The sequence below is a fragment of the Podarcis erhardii genome, assembly GCF_964252035.2.
Source record: "Podarcis erhardii genome assembly, chromosome: 1".
In the NCBI taxonomy this organism is placed as follows: domain Eukaryota; kingdom Metazoa; phylum Chordata; class Lepidosauria; order Squamata; family Lacertidae; genus Podarcis; species Podarcis erhardii.
In genome coordinates, this window is record NC_138497.1 from 21,849,241 (window position 1) to 21,877,193 (window position 27,953).

Genomic DNA, 27,953 nt, shown 5'->3' on the forward strand with positions numbered 1-27,953 from the left:
TAAATGGGTACACGACTTCGGGCATAATATACTTATGGAACAATGGGTGAGATTATGGACGGCAGACACTGAATTCACAGCATGCAATCTCAGGGAATATACCATAAAATGGTATATAGATGGCATCTTACCCGCAAAAAGCTTGCTAAAATGTATAAAGGAAAAACATCAACCTGTTGGAGATGTAAAAGAGGAAGGATCATACTCTCATATGTGGTGGACCTGTGTAGCCATTGGCAAATACTGGAATGATATTTATAATGAGTTTAAGAAACTATTTAAAATTACTTTTTAAAAAAACAAACCCCAGAGATTTTCCTACTTTGTATATTACCATCAGAAATTTAAAAAGATGTAAGATCATCGTTTATGTATGGTATAACAGCAGCTAGGACCCTTATAGCAAGGAATTGGAAAAATGAAATGCTCCCAGTGATTACAGATTGGCAGATGCTCATGTTAGAATATCTACAATTAGCAAAACTGACGGGATCAGTTAGAGGAATATTGAAACAAAAAACAACTAGAGAACGGATAATATTTAAGAATTATGTAAAACTTTATTGTACAAATAACTCCATATTAGCAGAAATTGAGTGATATTTGTAAAGAAAAAAATCAAAGGAATGTATACAAAACAGAAAGAAATGATATACAATGTAAACCTGTGTAAGAAAGAATGTTATATCAAACAGTATAATGAGAAGGATGGGAAGGATCGTGCCGATGAGTACTTTTACTATGTAAATAACTCTGTCTTCTTCTTTTTTTTTGATTTCTTTATTTCTTATCTTTGTTACATCTTTATTTTTATTTTTTATTTCTTTATAAATTTTCTATTTTATATAATTTTCTTTTTTTTACCTTTTAAGAGATAGTACATAATGTCTCTATAAACATGCAATTTTTTTAAATCAATAAAGAGATGAAATTTTTTACAAAATGTCTTCAATGTGCAATAGTCTCTAGCAAGATCCCCAAAGTAACAGTTCCACAACTAGTCAGGTAAAAAGATAAGACTCCACACATGAGGCGATATTGTGTTACGGATTTTTTGAACAAAGATTTACCAGGCTGCAACCTTTCCACATGTGCAGCCCTCCTGAGGCAGGCTTTTCAGCGAGGGACAATGCAGAGCTGATAGGGCCGAGGGCAGTTGGTTACGCCGCTCAACACCGGTGTGAGATCGATGTCTTTGGGGTCAATGATGGACTTCAGAGTGAAGTTCTGTAATATGGTGGTCAAGAACAAGAAGATCTCCATGCGGGCCAGACCTTCCCCCACACATATCCGCTTCCCTGCAAAGGAAACCCAAAGTGTAAGCTGCATTACATCCACTTTGGCTGTTACGGAGAAAATAACAATCATGCCAAAGGAGCAAAGGTGCTGCTCCAGAACAGCTCCCGGGAGAGTCACTCTTCCACCATTTCCTTTGTTTCAGCTGGCCACAGGAAAGGTACAAGGAGTTCTGATGCACCCAGAAGCCTCTGCCCCTCCCTCACAAACTGGGAGCCCTTCCAGTTTAGGCTGCAGGAGGAAGACGGTTCCCCCTCATTGCCCCGACACTAGCCAATTAGGGAGACGGGAAAGACCTGAGCTGGCCAAGACCGCAGCCAACTGGGGAAGCAGAGATCTTACCTGCTGAGAAAGGCATGAAATAGTCGCTCTTCCTGAAGGTGCCATCTTTGTGCAAGAAATGTCCTGGGTCAAATTCTTTGGGGTTTGGAAATTCTTTGCTGTCATGTAGCACAGATGTCAGACTTGGATATATGGTAGTGCCCTGCAGAGAGTGCAAAGAAATGGGCTGGATGGCCATGACACCCAACTAATGGTGTGGGAAGGCACTAACAGGAAGGAAGGTACTTTGTTGATACAGAAGAAGAATGGAGCAGCTTCAGAAGGCAATAGGGTGTTTCAAATGAAGTCCAGGCTTCAAGATGCCCAGCTACACTTTAGGAGTTGGGCTAAACTACTTCCCTTGCTTATACATAAGAAGAGAAGAAAAGCTCTGCTGGATCAGTCCAGTGGCCCCATCTGGTCCAGCATCCTGTTTTCATGCTGTCCAACCAAATGCCCATTGGAAGCCCTTAAATATAATCTAAACAAGACAGCACTCTCAATTCCTGTGGTTTCCACCCACTGGTATTCAGAAGCATGCTGCCTCTCACCATGGAGGTAGAATATAGCCATCATGGCTAGCAGCCTACTATTACTACTTAGAGCCTTGAAAAGAGCTGACCTTTGGAATGACATATTGTCTGAACGGTGTGTCTTTGAGTACTGCATGAGGGCCGCTCAGTGGGGCAATAGAGATGAACCTCTGGATCTCATGGATGACAGCATCTGTGTAAGGCATTTCCCCACGATCTGCCATGCAAGGACTTCGTGATCGGCCAATAACTCGGTCAATTTCTTCATGCGCTTTCTCTGCAATGGGAAGAATGAGGTTTAACGCCAGTGCAGGAAACATTACAGAAGAAAGTCATTACAGAAAAAACTCAGTGGGAATGGTTGCAAGGCTCTGCACATTTTGGAGCTTTCAAATGTTTTCTGATGCCAACTTTCTACTAACTCGTCACCACAGGCGATTTATTGTAGCTTTCCTTCAGCAATCCATCTGTAAACAGGGAAACATAGTATAACTGCAATTATTTATATATTAATTTAATTTCTATCCAAAAGGAGCCCAGCGGGACAAAAGCTTATGGAATGTTATAGGAGCAAGTGATGGTCCAGCTTAGAGAGATTCCTATTGGAGGCACTGTCCTGTAGTGATTCTGATCCTACCTGAGGGCCTTTGGCCCCTGGCCCTTGTGGTTGTGCCTTTGTCTAAAGCAGTGGTGTCCAAACTTTTTTCAAAGAGGGCCGGAAAGGATGAAGTAAACCAAAGGTGTTGACCTTTTTTTTAGTATTTTACCCCCAGGAAATAACCTGCTGCTGGGGCCGGATTAAACCGACCAGCAGGCCTGATTAGGTCCCCAAAATGTACTTTGGACATGCTTGATCTAAAGGATCTGCACTGGCTGCCAGTACACTACTGAGCCAAATTCAAGTTGTTACTGTTTGCATATAAATCCTAGGGTTTGCAATATGGTCAGCTATAAGAGCTCATCCACACTTCTGATTTTGCTGGGATTTCTAGGCACGGGTCTGTGGTTACTAGGCACAGATCTGAGCATTTTGTCCACGCCCCCACCCCCACTGTTGTCTCCAGGAAAGCCTTCTGTCTACTGCTGATGTCAGTCAGCGATGATTAACATTCAGCAATGAACAGTGGGTTTTCCTAGGGAAAGTGGCAGAACAACCATCTCTTGGACCTGTGACACATAAATCTGGGAAAGAACTAGAATAATAAGAACTAATAACGCATCTGTTTTACCTTGTATCTCTGGGTATTTGAGGAGGATCATGAGCCCGTATCGCAGTGTGGTGCTGGTGGTCTCTGTTCCAGCCCCAAACAAGTCAACTGTGCTTATGGCCAAGTTTTCAATGGTGAAATGGGATGCCCTATTACCTTTTTCCTGCAGAAACACACAACACAGTCAGTGGAGTCAACTCAATTGTTCTGAGTACAACATAACAAGAATTTAACTGTGCCACTGGGACCAGCTCCCTTCCCAAGACACATCTTATCTCAAGTCTTTTTATAGCTCATTCCTCTTGACATTCCTTGCCCAGAGGGCTAATCATTAGAAAGAACTTCCCACTTACTGCAGGAACAGGTCAGCAATGGGAAATGAATCTACTCCAATGGGGTGTGGGCAGGAATCTCTTTCCTTGGCATTCCCCACAAGAAGCTGGATGGAAGTCTACTGGTTGGGAAGCTTCAGGAGTGGCAGGAGAACCCACTTGGAGAGTTCTGTGAGTTTTCATGATTACCTGATCCATTTTCATAAGGAAGCAGTCGATAAAATCCCGAGGTGAGCTGGGGTCCAGAGTGGGCTTGTGTTCTTCAACCTCCTCCAAAACAAACTCTCTGAGTGCCAAGTTGTTTTTCAGCACTTTATGGTAGGGCCCAGGAATCCGTTTCATCAAAGAAGGAAAGATGTTGTAGAGCTAGAAGAAACACCACAAGAGACCCATTGGCACCAACCTCAGTCAGGGTTTGTCCACACTCGGGCTTTAGTATAATGTTGGCCACTGTTGCCTTGTGTGCATTTCAACTCTGTGGTCCACACACCAGCATTTTCACTACCAATGCCTCCCAAATCTGTATAGATGTTCCCCATCAGCTGTCTTATATTATTATTTTATATCTGCGGTTCGTAGACTAAAATCAAAATATAAAACCACAAAATTCACAATCAAAATAAAAACAACAACCCAGTTACCCCCCCCCAAACTCCACATGTTAAAAGGTATATACTGAATGAGACCATTGTTCTCTCAAGGTCAGTACAGCCTATGCAGCAGCTCTGCTGGGTTTCTTTCAAAAGTCCCATCCCTAACGAGGGATGCTACTAGGGATTGACTCTGGGACCCTATATAAACAAGCCAAATGCTCTAAAACTGAGCTATGGGATTACATATATATCTCTAAATCTAGTCCCATCTGTTTCTCCTACTGAAACCAGTCCGTGTACACATCCCTGGCTTAGAATTCAGCAAGGCGCAACATTTCATAAGAAATGGCAGGATAGATATGGATTGTGACTAACATCATGTATTCACACCTTCTCAAACCATTAGTGGAAGCACACTGGATGCAGAGGCAGTGGCAGTGTGCATACATCCCAAGTAATTAGTTCCAGTTACAGTATTGAGGCTGTGGGTTTTACTTGTTAAGCTTTACTTCCTATTCCACTGGGCTGCTGTTGAGTTAAGTCAAACCTTGGTTACTAGGCCCAAATTAAAAATCCAAATTAAAAACAAGAACATAAGAAGAGCCTACTGAATCAGGCCAGTGGCCCATCGTGCTGTCACAGTGGCTAACCAGTTACCCATGGCAAGCCATCAACTAGGGCATTAACAGAAATATTAAGAGGCAGAGGCAGTATGGGCTATGAGAAGCCTGGAAGAAAGACATTTAAACAGCAGGAAAATGGCTACAGCCAGAGGCAGTATCTACATAAAATAAATATTCCACATGCAAGTAAACTTTAGACTTTGTGGAAAAGAATGCATTTAACCAGATGGCACCTACCTGTCCCCAAGGAGAGCTAAAAACCTGAAAGTTTTCACTTATTAAGCTTAGCATGGATAGCAACTTCTTGTCATTATAATCGTATCGTTTCCCAAAGATAATTGCACAAATGACATTGGAGATGGCGCAACTGAGTGAGAAGGTTGGATCCAAGGGCTTCTCTGGAAGAACAAGAAAAAAATAATTATACCCATTACAGGTTTTAGGCAATAATGTAGTCTGGAATTTCTGAGCTGCCATTTCCTGGCTCCTGGCCTCAGTGGTCAGACAGGGAGCTGCCTTTCTCACAACAATTCTGGAGGGATGGGCATCTTCAGTGGCTATGAGTGGTTTCTTCCAAGGACTTTCCAAGGTGCTTTCCTCCAGCTTCAGCCAATATATCCTTAGATAGGATAGAGTGACCACAGTGGTGCAGGCCTTGGTGAAGGCTAGACTAAAACTAGGGAATCTAAAGCACTTCAGATGCTGCTAGACTCTAACTTCAGGACCACTGTTGACCGTTGGGGCTGAAAGCAGCTGGAATTCAACAATATCTGCAGATCACTCTTCCAGTTGATAGAGAAGCAGCAGCCGGACTTTAGATGGAACTGGTCTGTGTCAGCATATTACACCCCTGCTGAAAGCTATGCATTGTTTGCCAGTACATTGACAAGGTAAGTTCAGTGCATTACTGGTGTGTATGAAGCCCTCAGTGACCTAGGACCATCTGTTGTAATGTACCCCAGATTCTGTTGTGATGTTTTAGGGGGTCTGCTTGATAAGCCTATGTGGATGAAGGGCAGTGGCTACCCACCCTGCGTGTCCTGGAACTTTTCTAGCAGGAACTGTGCTTCCTCCTGGATCCTCTCCTCAATACTTTTCTTTCCCATGCCAAAGTTGCGCAGGGTGGTAAGGGCAAAATGTCGGAGCTGCTTCCACACCTCCCCATTGCTGAATATAATTCCTGGAAAGCAGAAGAGGAAATGGGCATAAAGGAGATGGATGGACTGAAAGAGAGAGCAGAAGAAGCAGGTCGGAAGAGCAGGAGGCTCTTATTCTTGGCTCCAGACCACCTGGTGCCTCCTTATTCCATAATCAGTAGCTGGCCAGTCTTCTGATACATGCCCTTACTGTAAAATATATGTGTTTAATGTGCATAAAATGCTATGTTTGTGTGTGTTGTGTATGAAACGTAGTGGAGGTTTGCATTTGCAGAATGTCCATTTTTGCAGCTAAAACTTAAAAAGAGGTTTCAATGTTTCGATATTTATGTTAACTGATAATTCATCTCTTGGAGCCTGGGTCTCTCTCTGAAGCTGCCAGTATAATGAAGAAGCAATACTTCTTGGACTATATTAACCAGAAAGAACTTAAAGAAAACTGGACTACATTGCTAGTTGTTTAAGTGCAATGTGTTGATTTGTATTTATTTATTTTCTTGGTAACAAATTTATAGATAGTTTGCAGTAACTTTGAAACTCTTTCTTGGTGTGGAGAGCTTATTGATTCACAAGATCCTGGCCAGGGACTTCTGCTCACACTTACTGCCCACACCAGAATTACCCCAGACCATTATTTTTAAAGGCTAGAGACTCATTCAATCCTTCTTTAATTTTTGGTGCTTGCTCTAAACCAGAAGTGGAGCTAGCTGCTCCAGCATATATATAGCTATGCCATTAAAAGGCTGCTAATTATCTATTGCTACTGTCCAGTGGGAACATTAATTAGGAATGTTTATCTCAAGATGCAATGACTTGTCTTTGCAACCTTTTTTGCTTTATTTTCATGAATAGAGGGATTTTCCTGCGTCCCCCCCCCCCCCACTGGTCAACCAGCATAAAATACCTAATCCCTTGTTGACATCATCAGCTAATGGCAGGCGTCCCCTGGCAGCAAATTCATCTCCACGGTCGATCAGTGCTTCTTTCACTGCATCATAGCCATGCAGCACCACAACCCGTTCTGTTCCAAAATACATTGTGAACACAGAGCCATACTTCTCACCAAACTGTAAAAAAGAGAAGGACACACATCTAGGTGGGTTTGCGGGTTAGGAGAGAGTCATATAGCTGATGTAGAGCCCCGCTGCCCCCAGACTCACTATGGGCATCTGAACCACATGACTCTTAATAACATACAGAAGAGTTCTGCAGCTAAATCAGGCCGAAGGCCAACTAGTCCACGACTGTTATCACAGTGGCCAACACAGTTCTTCTAGGAAGCTCAAAAACAAGACTTGAGTGTGTGAGGAGAACCTGAGCTTACAGGGTTAAACAGCTCAGAATGTCCGCCCTGCCTACAATTTCATAGAATCATAGAATCATAGAGTTGGAAGAGACCACAAGGGCCATCGAGTCCAACCCCCTGCCAAGCAGGAAACACCATCAGAGCACTCCTGACATATGGTTGTCAAGCCTCTGCTTAAAGACCTCCAAAGAAGGAGACTCCACCACACTCCTTGCAAGCAAATTCCACTGTCAAACAGCTCTTACTGTCAGGAAGTTCTTCCTAATGTTTAGGTGGAATCTTCTTTCTTGTAGTTTGGAACCATTGCTCCGTGTCCGCTTCTCTGGAGCAGCAGAAAACAACTTTTCTCCCTTCTCTATGTGACATCCTTTTATATATTGGAACATGGCTATCATATCACCCCTTAACCTCCTCTTCTCCAGGCTAAACATGCCCAGCTCCCTTAGCCGTTCCTCATAAGGTATCGTTTCCAGGCCTTTGACCATTTTGGTTGCCCTCCTCTGGACACGTTCCAGTTTGTCAGTGTCCTTCTTGAACTGTGGTGCCCAGAACTGGACACAGTACTCCAGGTGAGGTCTGACCAGAGCAGAATACAGTGGCACTATTACTTCCCTTGATCTAGATGCTATACTCCTATTGATGCAGCCCAGAATTGCATTGGCTTTTTTAGCTGCCGCGTCACACTGTTGGCTCATGTCAAGTTTGTGGTCAACCAAGACTCCTAGATCCTTTTCACATGTACTGCTCTCAAGCCAGGTGTCACCCATCTTGTATTTGTGCCTCTCATCTTTTTTGCCCAAGTGCAATACTTTACATTTCTCCCTGTTAAAATTCATCTTGTTTGTTTTGGCCCAGTTCTCTAATCTGTCGAGGTCGTTTTGAAGGGTGATCCTGTCCTCTGGGGTGTTACTCACCCCTCCCAGTTTGGTGTCATCTGCAAATTTAATCAGGATGCCCCTGAGTCCATCATCCAAGTCATTGATAAAGATGTTCAATAAGACCGGGCCCATGACAGAACCCTGTGGCACCCCACTAGTCACTAGTCACTTTTCTCTAGGATGAAGAGGAACCATTGATGAGCACCCTTTGGGTTCAGTCAGTCAGCCAGTTACAAATCCACTGAGTGGTAGCACAGTCAAGTCCGCATTTTACCAGCTTCTTTACAAGAATATCATGGGGCACCTTGTCAAATGCCTTGCTGAAATCAAGGTAGGCTACATCCACTGCGTTCCCTTCATCTACCAGGCTTGTAATTCTGTCAAAAAACGAGATCAGGTTATTCTGACATGACTTATTTTTCAGAAATCCATGCTGACTATTGGTGATCACAGTATTCCTTTCTAGGTGCTCACAGACTGTTTGCTTAATGATCTGCTCCAGAATCTTCCCTGGTATTGATGTCAGACTGACTGGGCAGTAATTATTTGGGTCCTCTTTTTTCCCCTTTTTGAAAATAGGGACAACATTTGCCCTCCTCCAGTCTGTCGGGACTTCGCCTGTTCTCCAGGAATTCTCAAAGATGACTGCCAGTGGTTCTGAGATCACATCTGCCAGTTCTTTTAATACTCTTGGGTGCAGTTCATCTGGCCCTGGAGACTTGAATACATCTAAACTAGCCAAGTATTCTTGTACTATCTCCTTAGTTATTCTGGGCTGTGTTTTCTCTGCTGAATCATTTGCTCCAAATTCTTCAGGTCGGGCATTGTTTTCTTTATCGGAGAAGACTGAGGCAAAGAAGGCATTGAGGAGTTCAGCCCTTTCTGTGTCCCCTGTTTGCATTTCACCATCTTCTCCTCTGAGTGACCCCACTGTTTCTTTGTTCTTCCTTTTGCTACGAACATACCCAGAGATCTAGAGATTACCAAGAAGGCCCAAAAAATCCTGAGAGACTACTAATCATATTTGTTAAATATGATTAGAAGGGACCACTTGATTAAAGGCATCCAAGTCGTAGCTAAACAGTATAAACTGAAAGCTTTTGCAGATGATCTAGTATTAACATTACAGGAGCCAGAATCTAGTACTAAAAGAGTATTGGAACTGATTCAGGATTTTGGTCAAGTGGCAGGATTTAAACTGAATAAATCAAAAACTAAGGTTTTAGAGAAAAATCTAACACCGTTAGAGAAGGAGAGGTTTCAGATGGAGACAGGTTTAACATTGGTTAAAAAAGTGAAATACCTGGGGGTGAACATGACTGTTAAGAATTTAAATCTATTTAAGGATAATTATGAGAAATGCTGGACTTCCGGTCGGCGCCAGCGTTCAATGGCGGTCCTAGCCTCGAGCTCCGAGGCAGGACTGCTCCGTGAGTTCGGGTCTTACCCGCTACGGCAAGCGGGGGACCCCTAAAATCACAGGCGCTGAAGCTTGTGAGCAAGGAGATTCGGTGGGCACCTTTGCGCCCCCCGGTATCGTGAAAGAGCCTTTTTAAAGGCTCCGGAGCGGCATTGGGGCGAGCGCGGTGCTGAGGATCGCTACCCAGCTTGCGGAGTGAAGCCGCGTCGCCTATTGACGGAGAGCGCCGATTCCTTTCTGAAACTAACGATTGGCAACAACAATACCCGTGAGTAAGAACGGAAAATTAAGGAAACGGGACTTTAAAAATTTAGAAGATTTGGCTGAAAACGGGAAAGGCAAAAATAAGGAAGTCAGCCTCCCGGATCTGCATGAGTAACGGAGCAATGAAAAGACTGAGCTGTACTTAAAAGGAAAGTTATCTTAAACTTTACCAGACCAAAACAAAATAAAAAAATTCCTTCCAGTAGCACCTTAAAGACCAGCTGAGTTAGTTCTAGGTATGAGCTTTCGTGTGCATGCACACTTCTTCAGATACACTAAAACAGAAGTCACCGGACCTTTCTATAAAGTGAGAAGGTGGGGAGGGGTCTCTCCATAGTTTTAAGTTTGGTGATAAGTTGCAATTCAGCAGCTTCTCTTTCCAGTCTATTTCTGAAATTCCTTTGTAATAGAACAGCTACTTTGAGATCTTGTATAGAATGTCCTGGGAGATTGAAGTGTTCTCCTATTGGTTTTTCTGTCTTGTGGTTCCTGGTTTGAACAAAGACATTGGATTCTTATCTCATTATACATGACTAAGCCATTTTTCACCTTCTCACCCCTTGCTTTTTCCTGTTAGACCTATTGCAGTCGTTAAGAGTCGTCAACAGGCTCATCGCAGCTATCTGCCAATCACCCATTCCCACCACCCTTCTGAGTAATACCCCTCCCCACCTTCTCACTTTATAGAAAGGTCCGGTGACTTCTGTTTCAGTGTATCTGAAGAAGTGTGCATGCACACGAAAGCTCATACCTAGAACTAACTCAGTTGGTCTTTAAGGTGCTACTGGAAGGAATTTTTTTATTTTGTTTTGACCATGGCAGACCAACACGGCTACCTATCTGTAACTTTACCAGACCAGACATCGAAAGGATCTCCCCCCTGTAGAGCAGGGGAAGGGGGGGGGGAAACAGAATTAATCTAACCTGTAAAAGAAAGAAAGAGTAATGAACGGGGAAGCTTCTGCTGCCGACACTTCTGGCCAGGCTGCCGGAGCAGCGATTGCCTAGAAAAGGAACTGTCAAATGAGCTGTCAAAAGATAGCGGCTACAAAATAAGATCTATCTGAAACATATTAACGGGACTTTGGTGGATTACAGTTTTAATACCATAAAGTGCTACAAAGTAGGGACTTTTGGTTGGACTTGTGCCTTTGGAACTTTCCGTTTCATTGTAGCTGTTACCTCTGTTTGGACACAATTTCTCCCTCTAGAGGGCTTCAGTTGCATTACGGTGTATTTAGCGGGATTTTCCACTTGCAACTTTCCTGTGTGAATGACCTTGAGTTATGAGCAACCCGCCAGAAGAAATTTCAACAAGAAGTAAAACAAAGCAGGCTCAAAAACAAGCTCAAAAAAGAGGTTCTATATCAGGAGCAGCAGCTGCACAAGAGAAAACAACAGCAGCATCAATGGATTCAATGACACAGGCTCTGCTCAGAATAAATCAATCTTTAGAAGTACTTACTAAGCAGTCTGCAGAGCTTACTAAACAGTCTACAGAGAACTCTAAGAAACTGACGGAGCTGACAACAAGACTAGACTTGAACACAACGACAATATCATCTAACACAGACTCTATCAACCGTTTAATCCAAGAGACTACGGAAACAAGGAAAATAGCTGAGAGTGCCAGGACCACTGCTGAAGAAACCAAGGGAAAATTTGCGCCTATTGCAAAAAAAGTACATGAACATGATGCAGCTTCAGCCCTATTGGAATTGGAAAGGAAAAGCAAGAACCTGAAACTAAGATTGGTACCAGAAGAGGAAGAGGACAAGCTTGGGGAATTCCTTACAGATAAATTTCAAGATTTCTGGAATGATGAGCTAGATGGAGAGGAAGACGAATTTGTAATAACTACAGCCTTTCGGATTGGCAGGAAGCAAGGCAAGAAACCAAGAGATTGTTTAATTACCCTGAGATCAAAGGAACAAAGAGATAAAATATTGAATTTACATTTCCAGAAGGCCTTGGTCATTAAAAATTCTCAGATACAGATCTTCAAGGATATTCCTAAACATTTTTTGGAGGTTAGAACTCAATTTAAAGAATTAGTTGATCTACTCAAACAGAACAATATCCCATTCAGGTGGGAATTCCCACAAGGGCTGTCCTTCAACTTTAAAGGGAAGAAAATCAAAATAAAAACAAATCAGGATAAAGAACTTTTTCTGGAAAGAAACCTAGAGGATCTTCAGAAAGGAACTGTTAGCGAGAGGGAAATACCGGACATTTCAAACCTATCATTTGGATTGAACCAAGCACCGACCGAGGAGGAACAACAACTTGGTGCAGTCGGTGGAAGAGGTACCCAGTAACAAAAATGTCTCTGCAACTCCTGAGTTGGAATTGTAATGGTCTAAACCATCCCCGAAAAAGGGGTCAAGTGTTTCATATACTAAAGAAAGAACACTTAGATGTAATCTGTTTACAAGAAACCCACATTGCCAGGACACACAGAAAACTCTTAACAAATAAGAGACTAGGATTAGAATTTATTTCATCAGACAGAGTCAAGAAAAGAGGAGTAGTGATTTATGTCAAGGAAAAACTCGAGCCAAAAATGATTTTTAAGGATGAGCAAGGAAGATACCTGGCAGTGGAAATTCAAACTCATGGAGAAAAGATTTTGATTGTTGGAGTTTATGCACCAAATGAGGGGAAGGCTGAATTCTTCAAGAAGTTGCATGAGACTTTAATGGACTTTTTGGACTTTAAAATTATAATGATGGGCGATATGAATGGAGTTGTCTCCACAAACATGGACAAGGCCCAAAGACAAGTAATATCTAATGATGGAAGACTACCAAAGACTTTTTTTGAACTGACTGACACTATGGACCTGATTGACATTTGGAGAACTAGGAACCCTCTGGAAAGGGAGGGGACTTTTTTCTCTGAAGCAAAAATGACATGGACTAGAATCGACCAAATATGGATTTCTAGTAATTTGGCATCAAGGGTTAAAAAAACAGAAATTTGCCCAAAAACCTGCTCCGACCATAATGCCGTGAAGATGGAAATGAAACTGACAACAGCTGGAACCTTTAGATGGAGAATGAATGACACTCTTTTTGGAGATGAAGAAATTTGTAAAAAGGCCCAAAAGACACTTAAAGACTACTTCGAGATTAACCTGAGATCAGATGTCGAAAAAAGAGTAATTTGGGACGCAAGCAAAGCCGTGATGCGTGGCTTCCTAATACAACAGAATTCAATAAAGAGGAAAAAACAGAATGAGAGGAAAGAGAAAATTTGGAACCTAATAAAAGAAGGGGAGAAGAAACTGAGATCTAAGCCTAACTCTCATGAGATTTTAAGAGAAATAAAGTTTTATCAAACACAATATATGGAACTGATGAATCAGGAAATAGAATGGAAAATAAAACAAATGAGGCAAAAGACTTTTGAGTCAGCAGACAAATGTGGGAAGCTACTGTCATGGCAATTGAAAAAGAGACAAAAGCTGAATACGGTGACATCACTCGAAGTAGATGGGAAGTTTATTAATAAACCAAATGAGATAAGTAATTGTTTTCAAAGTTTTTTCAAGAAATTGTATAAACAAGGGCCAAAAAATGAACAAGAGATAAAAGAATTTATTGAAAAATACGGCCTACCAAAAATTTCGGAAAATAACAGAAGGAGTTTGAATGAGAAAATTACAGATCAAGAAATAGAGAGTGCCATCCAAGATATGCAACTAGGGAAATCACCAGGACCAGATGGACTAACTGCGAGATACTATAAAGCACTGAAGGAATGGCTAGTACAACCATTGAAAGAAGTTTGTAACCAAATTTTGGAGGGGAAAAAGGCTCCCGAATCGTGGAAGGAAGCATTCATCTCACTTATACCGAAGACAGAAACTGAGAAACATCAAGTTAAGAACTACCGCCCTATATCACTTCTGAATGTGGATTATAAAATTTTTGCAGACATTTTAGCAAAAAGATTTAAAAAAGTTTTGTTAGAGGAGATTCACAGGGACCAAACAGGCTTTCTACCAGGTAGACAATTGTCAGACAATGTGAGGAACATTATAGACATTTTAGAACTCCTGGAAACTGACATAAATAGAAAAGCTGTGTTGATTTTTGTGGACGCAGAGAAAGCCTTTGACAACATTTGCTGGAGTTTTATGAAGAGGAATCTCCAAGGGATGGGGGTAGGCAAGAACTTTGAAAATGGTATAGGTGCAATTTACTCTGAGCAAAAGGCTAAACTAATTGTAAATGGTATGGTCATGGACGAGATTTCAATAGAGAAAGGGACACGACAGGGATGCCCAATATCCCCCCTATTGTTTATATCGGTACTGGAGGTTTTCCTGAACATGATTAGAAGGGACCAGCTGGTTAAAGGAATACAGGTCGGAACTAAACATTATAAGTTAAGAGCATTTGCAGATGATCTAGTTTTGACATTACAACAGCCAGAAGCCAGTACAAAAAGAGTTTTGGAACTAATTGAAATATTTGGTCAAGTAGCAGGTTTCAAATTAAATAAACATAAGACAAAGGTGTTGGAAAAAAATCTAACGATGGGGGAAAAAGATAGTTTCCAAAGAGAAACCGGTTTGGAAATTGCAAAAAGAGTAAAATATCTGGGGGTGAACTTAACATCTAAGAATGTGAACTTATTTAAAGATAATTATGAGAAATGTTGGTTGGAAGTGAAGAAAGATTTCGAGATATGGTCAAGGCTGAGACTTTCCTTGTTAGGCCGAATTGCTGTCATCAAGATGAATGTATTGCCGAGATTGTTATTTCTGTTCCAGACATTGCAGATTCTAGACAAGATGGATTGTTTCAAGAAGTGGCAGAAAGATATATCTAAATTTGTCTGGCAGGGCAAAAAACCCAGAATAAAATTTAAGATTTTGACTGATGCAAAGGATAGGGGGCTTTGCCCTGCCGGACTTAAAACTTTACTATGAAGCAGCAGCTTTTTGCTGGCTGAAACCATGGCTACTTCTTGAGAACACAGATATTCTGGATCTGGAAGGTTATGATAATAACTTTGGTTGGCATGCATATTTATGGTATGACGAGGTAAAGGTACATAGAAACTTTAAAAACCATATTGTTAGGAAAGCACTGTATAATGTATGGAATCGATATAAAGATTTGTTAGAGAGTAAAACCCCCAGGTGGTTGTCACCAATGGAAGCCAAGGCGGTAAAAAGACTGAACATGGACTCAGATTGGCCAAAATATTGTGAAATTATAGAATATGAGGGTGAAAAGCTGAAACTACAGAGTTTTGAGAAATTGAAACCTAAAGTCCGAGACTGGTTACATTATTACCAGATTAATGAAACCTTTAAGCAGGACAGGAAACTAGGATTTCAGAAGGAGAGGTCAAAGTTAGAAACAGAATTGCTAGAACCCAATACTAAGAATTTGTCTAGAATGTATAATCTGCTGCTAAAATGGAACACACAGGATGAAACGGTTAAATCAGCTATGATTAAGTGGGCACAAGATATTGGTCATGATATTATGTTTGCTGACTGGGAGCAGTTATGGACCACAGGTATCAAATTTACGGCATGTAGTGCCTTGAAAGAGAATATAATGAAAATGATCTATAGGTGGTACATGACCCCAGTCAAGCTTGCAAAGATATATCATCTGCCCAATAACAATTGCTGGAAGTGTAATGAATGCGAAGGAACTTTTTATCATCTTTGGTGGACCTGCCCGAAGATTAAGGCCTACTGGGAAATGATCTATAATGAAATTAAGAAAATCCTTAAGTGGACATTTGTAAAGAAACCGGAGGCTTTTCTCTTGGGCATGGTAGGCCAAATGGTTCCAAAGAAAGATAGAACATTTTTTATGTACGCAACAACAGCAGCAAGAATTCTTTTGGCGAAGTATTGGAAGACTAAAGAATTACCTACTCTGGAAGAATGGCAGACCAAGGTGACTGAATTTATGGGACTGGCAGAGATGACCGGCAGAATCCGTGACCAGAGGAGAGAGACAGTGGAAGAAGACTGGAAAAAATTCAAAATCTATCTTAAAAATTGTTGTAAAATTTCGGAATGTTAAGATGTCAAGGGATTGGATATAAAGAATTACAGCTGTAAAAATTGAAACTTAAAAAACTTTAAAGAGAATTAAATATAAAAAGGGATGAAGGATTGCTAAAAAATTTTTAAAATAAGGATGCAGTGAAGGGGAGGTTTGGGGAAGTTGTGTTATGTTTGTTTGTTTTTTGTTTATGCTGTAAAATTAATAAAAATTATTTTAAAAAAAAATTATGAGAAATGCTGGTTAGAGGTGAAAAAGGATCTTGATATATGGTCAAATTTGAAGCTTTCCTTGCTTGGTCGAATTGCTGTTATAAAAATGAATGTATTGCCAAGAATGCTGTTTTTGTTTCAATCACTGCAAATTTTGGACAAGATGGACTGTTTCAAGAAGTGGCAGAGAGACATTTCTAGATTTGTCTGGCAGGGCAAGAAGCCCAGAATAAAATTTAAGATATTAACTGATGCAAAGGATAGAGGTGGATTTGCCCTGCCAGACCTTAAACTCTACTATGAATCAGCAGCATTTTGCTGGCTGAAAGAATGGCTGCTTCTTGAGAACACAGATATTTTGGATTTAGAAGGTTTTGATAACGTTTTTGGGTGGCATGCATATTTGTGGTACGACAAGGTTAAAGCACATAAGGCATTTAAAAATCATATTGTCAGAAGAGCATTGTTTAATGTCTGGACAAGATATAAAGACTTACTTGAAAATAAAACCCCAAGGTGGCTATCACCTATGGAAGCGAAGGCTCTGAAAAAACTCAATATGGAGGCCAATTGGCCAAAATATTGGGAGATTCTGGAACAGGAGGGTGATAAATTGAAATTGCAGAGTTTTGAGAAGCTTAAAGATAAAGTGCGAGATTGGCTTCACTATTTTCAAATAAGGGAGGCTTACAATCTGGATAAAAAAATTGGCTTCCAGGTGGAAAAATCAAAATTGGAAACAGAATTACTAGAACCCAAAACTAAGATATTATCAAGAATGTATAACTTGCTGCTGAAATGGAATACTCAGGATGAAATGGTAAAATCTGCGGAAAGATGGCGACGGAGGTAGCAGCCTAATCAGAGCCTCCGACTTCAAATAAGCGTTTTTATTAGTTTTAGCCTCTCTAAGACCTCAAAACTGCACCTTAAGGACCTTAAAGACTTTCGGCTGTCTATCTTGTCGCCTCGTTTTAATTAGTTTATTGTTTTACTGTTTTATTGTTTTACCGTCGCACTGTTTATCGACACGGCTACACTGACTCATAACCTTGGGGCTCCCGGACGATGGACTGGCTTGGAATACAGCCAAAGAAGCAGAGGAAAACGCTGAACTCCTTTGAGCCTAACTTCAATAAGATAAGTTCAAGAACTCCCCCATGAATATCTTACCGCCCCAAGCTAAGGCTTAAGGAGGGAAAGGTAGGGAGGCTCCCTGAGCCAACAGCCTGGATACAGGACTTCCAAACTTTACCTCTACCCTTATTTCTACAATAAAGCTTCCAATAAGGGTAGCTTTCAACTTAGGGAATGGTGTTCACAAGACAGAGCTATAAAGAGCTGGGAATCCCCCTCACCAAAGCGGCTGATACCTCTACAAGAGGAAGACAGGCGAAAATATCACATTACTTCAAACCAAAAACAGATAAAATAAGTAATGTTGAGAAACGTCACTCCCACGAATGGTCCATAGACTGCATTAGGTATGAGGAGCTCAAGGAAATAGATGAAGAAGGGGTGGGAGTCAATCTGGCAATGGAAATAAAACAAATTACCATAGAAAATGAAATCTTAATGAATCAACCGGAGCAGGAGCAGGAATAAGAGTCACAAGAGGAAAACTCAGTAATTAAGACAAACGAGCCCTCCCAAAGACCCAGGCCCGGGGAGAAGATGGGGCTTCACACTGTGATGAATGACTACTTGGAGGATACAAGAGCCCAACATCTGGACCTGGAATGCCTCCCCTACATACTAACAGGGCTATATAATGATCTGTTAAATGAACAGAAGTTGCAGATAGGCAGAGAGCTGGGTCACATCAAAGACTTCCTCTCAGAATGCTTGGGCCTACTTACCGCCCTAACTGAAATAACTAGGAGAACAGGCAACTTGCATACACATAAAGTTCTCTCTAGTACACCAGACGATAACAGCATTGGGGAAAATAGAATCCAACAAGATGTGGAAAAAAGGAAAACATCTAGGATCAAATCAAACCAGAAGGGAAACCTATCTGACCCTAAGAAACACCTCTTAAAGGGGAAGTTTCCCAGGAATAAAGAGAAGAAGCCCAAGAACGTAAAAATGGGAAGGAAGACAAAGCTCCCATCCCGAACAAAGAAAACGAACTTCACAAGACTATTTAAGCTATTAGAGAATTCAAATTCAACGAGCCAAGCTAACCCAGCTCTGTCACCCCTTGATAAAAGCCGAAGCCCAAGCTCAAATAAAAACCTCCTTAAGGCTGGGCTTTTCAATTCAGCAGAGGAACTCCATAAGGCTGGGCTTCACAATTCAACAGAGCAAGTAGTGCTCCCGAATGGAACCGCGGGAAATTCAAGGGAAAACCCGATCCCTAAGCAAGAAACTTTGCCTAAAACAAAATACTCTTGCAGAAATCTAATTCTAAATAAACAAAAACTTACCCTACCTGTATACAAGCACAAAGATCTCCTTTCCCCAGTACAACAGAGAATATATATTCTCAAGAAAACTGAATTAGCCGTTAAAGGGTTCGTCCCACCAGAAAACATCATTAATGTTAAATTTCTGCCATCAGACAAGGACCTAAACAGAGTTGTGGCAACATTCAGAGACTGGCACACAACCAAACTAGTTTTAGACAATAAGGACAAGCTGCAAAGGGTTGGATTGCAAGTGACTCGCCTATTCAAAGACTCCGGTTCTCCCACTCCTCTCATCGAAACAACCAAGACCGATAAGAGAAAAATAAAGCCGACAAAGTCTATGACGGATGAGAACTGTATGATGCTTCAATTAGAGACAGATAAAGCCCCAAACCAGCTGGCCCAAAGACCAAAAACCCTATCCCCAAATCACGTATCAGACGAAAGATCCAATATAGAGAAGGAAAACCGCTTCATAGCAACTATTGAACAAATACATAAAGCTCAGGACGCACTAATTGCAAGGTTAGCATCCATAAGGAAATCTATTACCCTTCTAGCCACACCTGTCACCAGGGATTTTAACTATGCAACTTATACCACAAAACCTCTATCCAACAGTGAGTGGATATTAAGACTATTTCTATCGCCAGAGGAACTGGGACCTACGGAACCATCCATAACAAAGAAAACAATAACACATCAAGCTGAAATAGCAGTTCCACTAGGCAAGAACGGCTCAATCTTTGTGGACAACCTAGGAATCCTAGACACCATTCACACGGATGACTGAAGTAAGGCCACGGGGGAAGGATGCCCCTCCGGGACATTAAAATACGACCAAGCACACATTGTGCAAAAAAGTCCTATTACACACCCCAGAAGGGACATAATGAATGATAAATCTCAAACTGGCCATAAACCTAGGCTTGACTGTCCCTTGAGATGTCTGCCAATCAAAAAACACAAGCTGGCCATCTGTACGTGGAACATCGCAGGGTGGGGAGCTAAAAATAAAGATCCCATTCTAATGGACTTCCTCACTAAATTTGACATCCTGTTCATCCAGGAAACCTGGTCGATAGACGAGCTCTACCTGGATAATTACCACTCGTGTATAAAAAGAGCAACACCTAGCCAAAGAGGGGGCAGACCCAAAGGAGGCTTAGCCTTACTGTTCTCAACACAGATACAAGCTAATATTACCCAATTACCCTCCAATGATGAATGGTCTGTAGCAGCAGTTTTAGATTTTGGACAAATCAAACTGTTATGCATAAACTTATACTTACCCACATGTCGATGGCAGGCTCAAGCAGAACAACTATGGAAAGAAGTGGAAGCCCACATGGTGCAATGGAGGAGACAACATCCGTCAGCCATGATATTACTAGCTGGTGACTTAAACGTAAGAATGGGCCCCAACGACAATGCCCTATACACACATTTTCACCAATGGCCTCCAGAAACGGTAATTATCCCACCCCTATTGATAAGATCATCCTACGACAAGACATGCAACATTGGAGGACTACATTTAGCACAGATGGCCTACAGACAGAACCTACATTTACTGAATGGGGCAATACAAGGAGATTATCCTGGTCAATATACATATTGGTCAGGACAGAAATTGTCAGCGATAGACTACTGCATTGTTTCCCAGGATCTGATCCCTAGGATATCAAAATTCACCATTACAGCAAGAGCTGAAAGTGACCACCTACCTTTATCCCTCGTGTGTGATCTACCATTTGATCTGCCTAAACCACAACACAGATATCAACCAGATCTAACACCTGGAACAGGCCTTAAGAAAATCAGATGGAATGGACAAGTGAGCGAGCGGATATCCAACTGGTACAAATCTGAGGAGAGCTACCGTCTCTCAAAAGCAATCATGGAAGGGTGCTTAGAAACAGAGGAGAGCGATCCGAACACGATAACAACATATGAAATGCTTATACAAAAAATTCAAGAGTTTGTTGTAAAACCAAATTCCAAGCCTCCCAACCATAGGAAAACTTCCAGGGAGTGGTTCGATCATGAGTGCATAGCCTCCAGGAAATCATTGATCCACTCCTTTATATCTCATAAGGATAATCCCACAGAGGATAACAGACAAAAGATGCTTGAAGCCAAAAGAAGCTACAAAAAACTCCTGACACAAAAGAAAAGGTACGCAATGAAGTTATTATGGCAGCAACTGATAGAGGCCTCCAATTCCAGTAACCCAGCATTATTCTGGAGAATCGTTGCTGTACAACCGGATAGGGGCCTATCACAACTATCCTGCTGCATATCAATGAAAGCCTGGGAAACACACTTCCATAATCTTTACGAGGAATCTAGCGATGAGTCCTATACATTAGACATACCGGAAGACCAGATACAGCCATGGCCAGCAGTCTCAACAACAGAGACTCACCTACTGATTGACCAACTAAAGAATGGGAAAGCCCCCGGAATCGACTGTATACCAGCGGAACTTTTTAAAACCAATGCGACCTGGTGGGCCCCCGTGCTAGCCTCTCTGTTCACATATATAGATAGAACCGCACAGATTCCATACGACTGGGGGACTTCCATCATTATTCCCATTTACAAAAAAGGCTTGAGGGATGATCCCTCCAATTATAGACCTATAAGCCTCCTGAATATAGTAAGTAAATTATACGCTAAGCACCTCAGCGAGAAACTGTGCGAATGGATAGAAAGAGCGAAGATTCTTGATGATGCACAGGCAGGATTTAGACAGGGGAGATCCACAATAGATCACTGCCTGATCTTACAGCACCTAGCTGAGAAATACACGTTGCATCATAATCATCACCTATTCGCAGCATTTGTAGATTTTAAATCAGCCTTTGATTCCATCTCAAGAACTCGACTCTGGGACAAACTCAACAAATCATCCATCGACCGACGTCTGCTGCTACTAATATCCAAACTGTACAACAACACACGACTCAGCATAAGATGTAGCCAAGAAGGTCAACTCTCTAATTTCATTAGAACAACAAAGGGAGTTAAACAAGGATGCATCTTGGCCCCCTTTTGTTCAACATCTACATAAACTCCCTAATAGACCACCTGCAAGGAGCGGATATACACGCCCCAAAACTAGCAGACAAAAAACTGTCTATCCTACTCTATGCAGACGATGCGGTTATACTGTCCCAGACTCAGAAGGGTCTCAAGAGAGCCCTTAACAGCTTATCCCAATACAGTAAAGAAGAGAAACTAGCAGTGAACTACCAAAAAACAAAAATCATGGTTTTCTCTAACAAAAGAAAAATATACAGATGGAAATTAGACAATCAGGAGATCGAACAAGTGTCATGCTTTAAATACCTAGGAGTCATATTCCAATCATCAAGGAAGAAGACTGCCCACATAAATTACAGCTCCTCTACAGCACAAAAAAGTACAACAGCAATTTTAAGATTCCATCGCACAACGGGAGGAAATTTCATTCCTGCTACAATTAAACTATTCGCTGCAAAACCAACAGCACAAATACTATACGGCGCACCACTCGTCTCCCTCTCTAATCTAGACCCATATGAAAAGATACAATCAGGTTTCCTTAGATCACTCCTGCAAACACCCAAATGCGTCCCAAACGCCGCCCTACGACTAGAAGCGGGCTTATACAGCATCAAAGCCAAAGTATGGATAAGAACCTTATGCACTTGGCTAAGACTTAACAACTCGCCGGTTGGACTACTCTCCCTGATGCTTCTTGACAAATTCCAATCTACTTGGTCGAAGGGCACTCTCAGAAAATTGGCCGCATATGGTCTCTCCCCAGAGTATTTATTAAGTTTAGAAAGAGGAAGGGCCAAGAACATAAACAAAGAAAGACTCAGGGACATTGAAGCCCAAAATGACTTTAATCAGCTTCCGATAACTTATAAACTCCTATTCAATTCCCAAAGGCCCCATCTAGCAAACTATCTCAAAGTACTACACAACGCCAAACACCGATGGGCATTTTCCAGGGCCCGCTTTAATGCTCTCCCTTCAGCTCTCCTAGAGGGAAGATACAACAAAACACCGATAGAACAAAGATTACGTCCCTGTAACAGCAATGAAATCGAAACCATCGAGCATGTCATCTTATACTGCCCATTATATCGAGACTTAAGAAAAGAGCTGATTGAGCCGATTTTAAGGAAAATACCTCGTAGTACAGACGACACCTATATCAGACACCTCTTAGCTGACAAAGAGACCGAAATCAACAGGCCTGTGGCAAAGTACTGTTACATTGCAACAAGAGTAAGACGAGCAATGATGTCAGCAACGGAGTTTAAATTGTAAACATCGAAGGAACGATAATAAACAGTTGTGACATTTGAATTGAATTTTAAAACCTTAAAAGCCGAAACTTGGTCATAAATATAAGCACCAATTCTGTGAATTGGCTATATTTTTACTGTTATTTGTAGCTCAATACTACTTATAATGTCATATTTTTATAAACTGTTTTCTGGTCATTGACCGTATTAAAGATATTTGATTTGGTAAAATCTGCTATGATTAAATGGGCACAGGATGTTGGACATAACATTATGTTTGCTGACTGGGAACAGTTGTGGACCACAGGTATGAAATTTACGGCATGCAATGCCTTAAGAGAGAATATTATGAAAATGATATATAGGTGGTACATGACACCAGTCAAGCTTGCAAAAATCTATCATTTGCCCGATAATAAATGCTGGAAATGTAAAGAGACTGAAGGTACATTCTTTCACCTTTGGTGGACGTGCCCAAGGATTAAGGCTTTCTGGGAGATGATTTATAATGAAATGAAAAAGGTATTTAAGTATACCTTCTTGAAGAAACCAGAGGCCTTTCTCCTGGGCATGGTCGGCCAATTGGTGCCATAGAAGGATAGAAGTTTCTTTATGTATGCTATAGCAGCAGCAAGAATACTCATCGCAAAGTATTGGAAGACACAAGATCTACCCACCCTGGAAGAATGGCAGATGAAAGTAATGGACTATATGGAATTGGCGGAAATGACTGGCAGAATCCGAGACCAGGGAGAAGAGTTGGTGGAAGAAGATTGGAAGAAATTTAAAGACTATTTACAGAAACACTGTAAAATTATTGAATGTTAATGATGTTGGAATGAAATGAAGTGGTTTTAGCAATAAGATAAAATAGGGATATGTAAAAATGGATTGATATTAGATGAAAATTTGAAGTTATAAGATGTGAAGATAAAGAACTAAGAGTAAATAAAGGGTATGGATTTGCTGAACTTATTATTAACTGGAATACAAAAAAGGGAGGTGTGAGGAAGTCATGAAAATAAGTAAATGAGCGGTAAGATAATAGAAAGAGGGATTTATTTTTAACTGTTTTTATTTTTTATTTTCTTTTCTGGTTTTGTATCTTGTTGTATTTTCTTTTCACTATTTTTGTAACTTTTTTCGTGTTGAAAAGCTAATAAATATTATTTAATAAAATAAAATAAAATAAAAGTTCTTTAGATAGCCACCCTGGCTTCTTTAGGCACCTTCCATGTTTCCGTCTCATTGGTATTGCCTGAAGTTGTGCTTTTACTATCTCCCTCTTAACAAACTCCCAGCCATCATGAACTCCCTTTCCTTTTAGTATTACTGTCCATGGGATCTCACCCAGCACTTCCCTAAGTTTTATGAAGTCGGCTTTCTTAAAGTCAAGAAATTGAGTCCTAGTATGCTTGGCTGCTCCTTTCTGCTGTATAGTAAACTTCAGAAGAGCATGATCACTCGCGCCTAATGATCCTTCCACTTCTACCCCACTAACCAGGTCATCAACATTGGTTAGGACCAGATCTAAAATGGCTGTTCCTCTTGTTGCTTCTCCCACTTTCTGGACAACAAAGTTGTCTGCAAGGCCAGTGAGGAATCTGTTTGACCTTATGCTCTTGGCTGAGTTTGACATCCAGCAAATATCCGGGTAATTGAAGTCCCCCATTACTACTATCTCCCTTCCTTTTGCATGCTTGGCCATCTGTTCCAGGAAGGCATCATCTATGTCCTCCGTTTGGCTTGGGGATCTATAGTAAACTCCCACAATGAGGTCCCTGTTATTCTTCTCTCCCTTAATTTTGACCCAAATGCTCTCACTTTGGCTTTGAGGTTCTAAATCTTGGATCTCTTCACAGGTATACACATCCCTGACATATAATGCCACTCCTCCTCCTTTCTTGTCTGGTCTGTTTCTCTGAAATAGATTGTATCCCTCCATTATTACATTCCAGTCGTGGGACTTATCCCACCAGGTTTCAGTGATGCCTATTATGTCATATTTAGTTTGCTGTACCAAGAGCTCAAGCTCATCTTGTTTATTTCCCATGCTTTGCGCATTAGTATACAGACATTGAAGTCCATTAATCATTCCCCCGTGTCTCTTATTTAAGGATTTTTTCCTCCCACCACTAGGTCTGTGTGCTGTTTGCTCCATTTGGTCTATGACATTTAGATGATCATCTTCATCAATTGATAGACTCCTACCTTCAGGAGCACTGTCTCCCTCCCCCACATTAGTCAGTTTAAAGCCCTCCTGATGAGGTTTCTGAGATTTTTGGCAAAAACATTCCTCCCAACCGTTGTGAGGTGCAGCCCATCGCTTGCCAGAAGTCCATCTTCAAGAAACTGCAGTCCGTGATCTAAGAATCCAAACCGTTCCCCCCACCATTTGGGAGGGGGGAGATTATGCATCATTTCCGAGAGTCTCCAGCCTTTGTTCTTTTTTCTCTACTTTCGCTTTTGAGGAGAGAGGACGTGTTTTCACGATGCTGTTCGCTGTGATAGATAATGGATAGTCTGCTGTAAATAAAACTGCTTTTAGCTGCTAAGATCCTGAGTGGACTTTATTTAAGAAAGCAAAGAAGTTTTTGCAGCTTTCTCTTACCGCTGCTGAACTCTGCTGTTGCTCAGAGCCTTTGGAATGTGGCCTTTGAAGTCCGAAGGCCTGCCTGGTAGCTGCGCAGCAAAGCGGGCTGGACGCCAGGACTTATCTGAGCAATAAATTTTCTTCAGAGAGTGCAATAGCACGCTCCCCTCCTGCAGGTCCCTGGAACTGGTGGAGGTTCAGCATCATCACTAGCAGCTATGGTTGCTTTATCTTCAGTGAATTTTGTCTTAACAAAATTCCACAGTGAATTCCACAGTTTCAATATGCACTGTATGAAGAACTACTATCTTGCGTGTGTTGTAAATCTTCCAACACTCAGCTTTAATTGAAGACTCCAAGTTTTAGCATTACAGACCCTTCAAGTGTCCCTATTTTCCAGGGACATCCCTGATTTAGAGAAGCCATCCCAGTTTGATCACAGAATGTCCTTAGGCTGTCCCTATTTTCATTGGAGAAATGTTGGAGGGTATAGAGTTATCCGACCCCCTCTGAAGGCAATTCTGAATAGGGAAGTGTTTTTTTGTTTAATTTCTAATGTTTTCATTATGTTTTTATATATGTTGGAAGCTGTCCAGAGTAGCTGGGGCAACCCACTAAGGTTTGTGGGCTATAGTAAAATTATCGTTATGGAATGGGATGCCCCTACTTTCATTGGAGAAATGTTGGAGGGTATGGCATTATGAGAGGGGGGTAAAAGTGTTTTCCCATCCACTTTCTCTATACCGTGAATATGATTATACTGCTCTGTTATGTCCCCCTCACACTTATTTTTCTAAGGGAATTCTTAAAGTACCTTCCAACCAAGCACATTCTGGGGAAAATAAAGGAGCAGCTTTTCGAAATACAAGAAGACTATGAACTCCCCACTGTCCAGCAGAGGCTAAAAATGTTCAGAGGGCAAAAATGCCCAAACCATCCATGTGTGGAGGGAGAATTGGACCCGCCCCCACCCCCTGTCTCTAATATAGTATGAAAATTGCACTATTGCTTTTTAAAGTTCGTTACTCAGAAGGGGGCTTTATGGCTTTTATTTTAAGCATAAAACAATAAAATGACAATAAAACAACCCCCTTTGTGGAGTTGTGGGACCTGCTCAAAGTCCACCTCTTTTCTGTGGATCCTTTGGGACAAGTCCCTGCTCCCCATCCCTGCTGATGTAGCCAAGCGCAAGTCCGTGCCACGGAAATCACAGTGATTCTGCTATTCTTTTCCTCTGGTCTGGATGCCTCCCCTCCCTCTTTTGCCTCTCCTCTGTCAAAGTGCAGAGTCTGTTGCCTTATACTCTGTAAATGTGCCCTGCACACAGATGGTACCATCTATAAATAAACAAACTGACAATGGATTGTCCCCTTCCAAAAGAGTCAGATGGAAAGAGGCTTGCAAACAGGTAACGGTCATCAACAGACAGCTGTTGAGGAAGGTGCTCATCTTTGGCTTACCTCCTGGAGAACCTGGGCCAGGTTGTTGGTCTTCAGCTGCAGAGCGTTCCCTACGATGGGCAGTGGAGGTGGGCCAGGTGGCAGCTGCTTTGCATTCTCTGGCGTCCTGCTCCTGACTGCAAGGAAAACAAGGCAAGAGATACATATGATCATCAGAATGGTCACTGTCCCTAGAGGCTCCATGGCACCAGCTAACAGTGACTGAAATGACTCTAGATGAATTAATTTGCTTTCCAATTTTATATACTCTGAGGAGGTCACATAGACATGGATTTTCACCAATAGGAATTCTAGGTTTCTCTGAGTAAACAAGATTAGCCATTAAGTAGATAAGGTTGTATAATGAAGAAATGAACTTCTCTGAACTTCTTTTTCTTCATTGATTATTAAGGCAATGATAACGGCATTACTATACACAAGGTCTGTGATGTAAGACAACCAGGGGTTCAGTTTTTTCTGCCAAACATTGTAATGTGCCAAGAAAGAAGCAAACCAAGAATTCAGATCAATATAAGTTTTAATAGTGGGGGTGGTCCCTACTCACAATTCAATAGTCAATAGAAACCAAAACCAATCCATTCAAAAGTATGTTTTCTAATAAAGATTACAAACTCAAATAGAGATTACAAAGTCTAACAGAGATTACAAACTCTAACTCAAAGAGATATGTATAAAACAATAATTTGTTACAAAGATTTTCTCATTTTCACTCAACAATAATATTGATCCTTATAATTTATCAGCTTGCAGATGGAGACTCAGTTTCAATCGTTAAACAGAAGTCAGTTATGGATTGGAGACCAGGACAGGGCCCTGTTTCGATGTATTCACCTTCATCAGCTGTTAGTATCACTGCTGCACTGTGAGTTGGGAAGGCCGCTCCCTCCTCAGGCTAATTCTACCTGGCCCAGGGGGCGGTGCCTAGACTGACTCACCACCGCCACAGCTTAAGAGGCCTCATGAGGCACAGGGACATCGCTGCTGCTGCACCATGGGTGTTG

At 41.5% G+C, this 27,953-nt stretch overlaps 1 protein-coding gene and 1 long non-coding RNA gene across 2 annotated transcripts in view; both read right to left on the reverse strand.

Annotated features, from left to right (window-relative positions):
- The window catches only part of LOC309344866, a 79,544-nt gene that overhangs the window by 2,935 nt on the left and 48,656 nt on the right, over window positions 1-27,953 (reverse strand). The gene's annotated exons all lie outside the window — the stretch shown is intronic.
- LOC309342398 (cytochrome P450 2C19-like) lies at window positions 314-27,162 on the reverse strand. Its single transcript, XM_081862913.1, has 9 exons — window positions 26,953-27,162; window positions 6,968-7,130; window positions 5,937-6,086; window positions 5,144-5,304; window positions 3,880-4,056; window positions 3,380-3,521; window positions 2,240-2,427; window positions 1,639-1,780; window positions 314-1,298 (listed from the first exon to the last, which is right to left on the reverse strand). Exons 1-9 carry the CDS (start codon window positions 27,133-27,135, stop codon window positions 1,117-1,119), a joined length of 1,488 nt encoding a protein of 495 aa, XP_081719039.1. The 5' UTR covers window positions 27,136-27,162; the 3' UTR covers window positions 314-1,116.

Coding starts and splice junctions, on each gene's coding strand:
- LOC309342398 (XM_081862913.1), bottom strand. CDS start 27,135: ATGGAGCCTCTAGGGACAGTGACCATTCTGATGATCATATGTATCTCT. Junction 6,087..6,967: donor TGATGTCAACAAGGGATTAG/GTATTTTATGCT, acceptor TCTGCTTTCCAG/GAATTATATTCAGCAATGGG. Junction 5,305..5,936: donor AAAGTTCCAGGACACGCAGG/GTGGGTAGCCAC, acceptor TTGTTCTTCCAG/AGAAGCCCTTGGATCCAACC.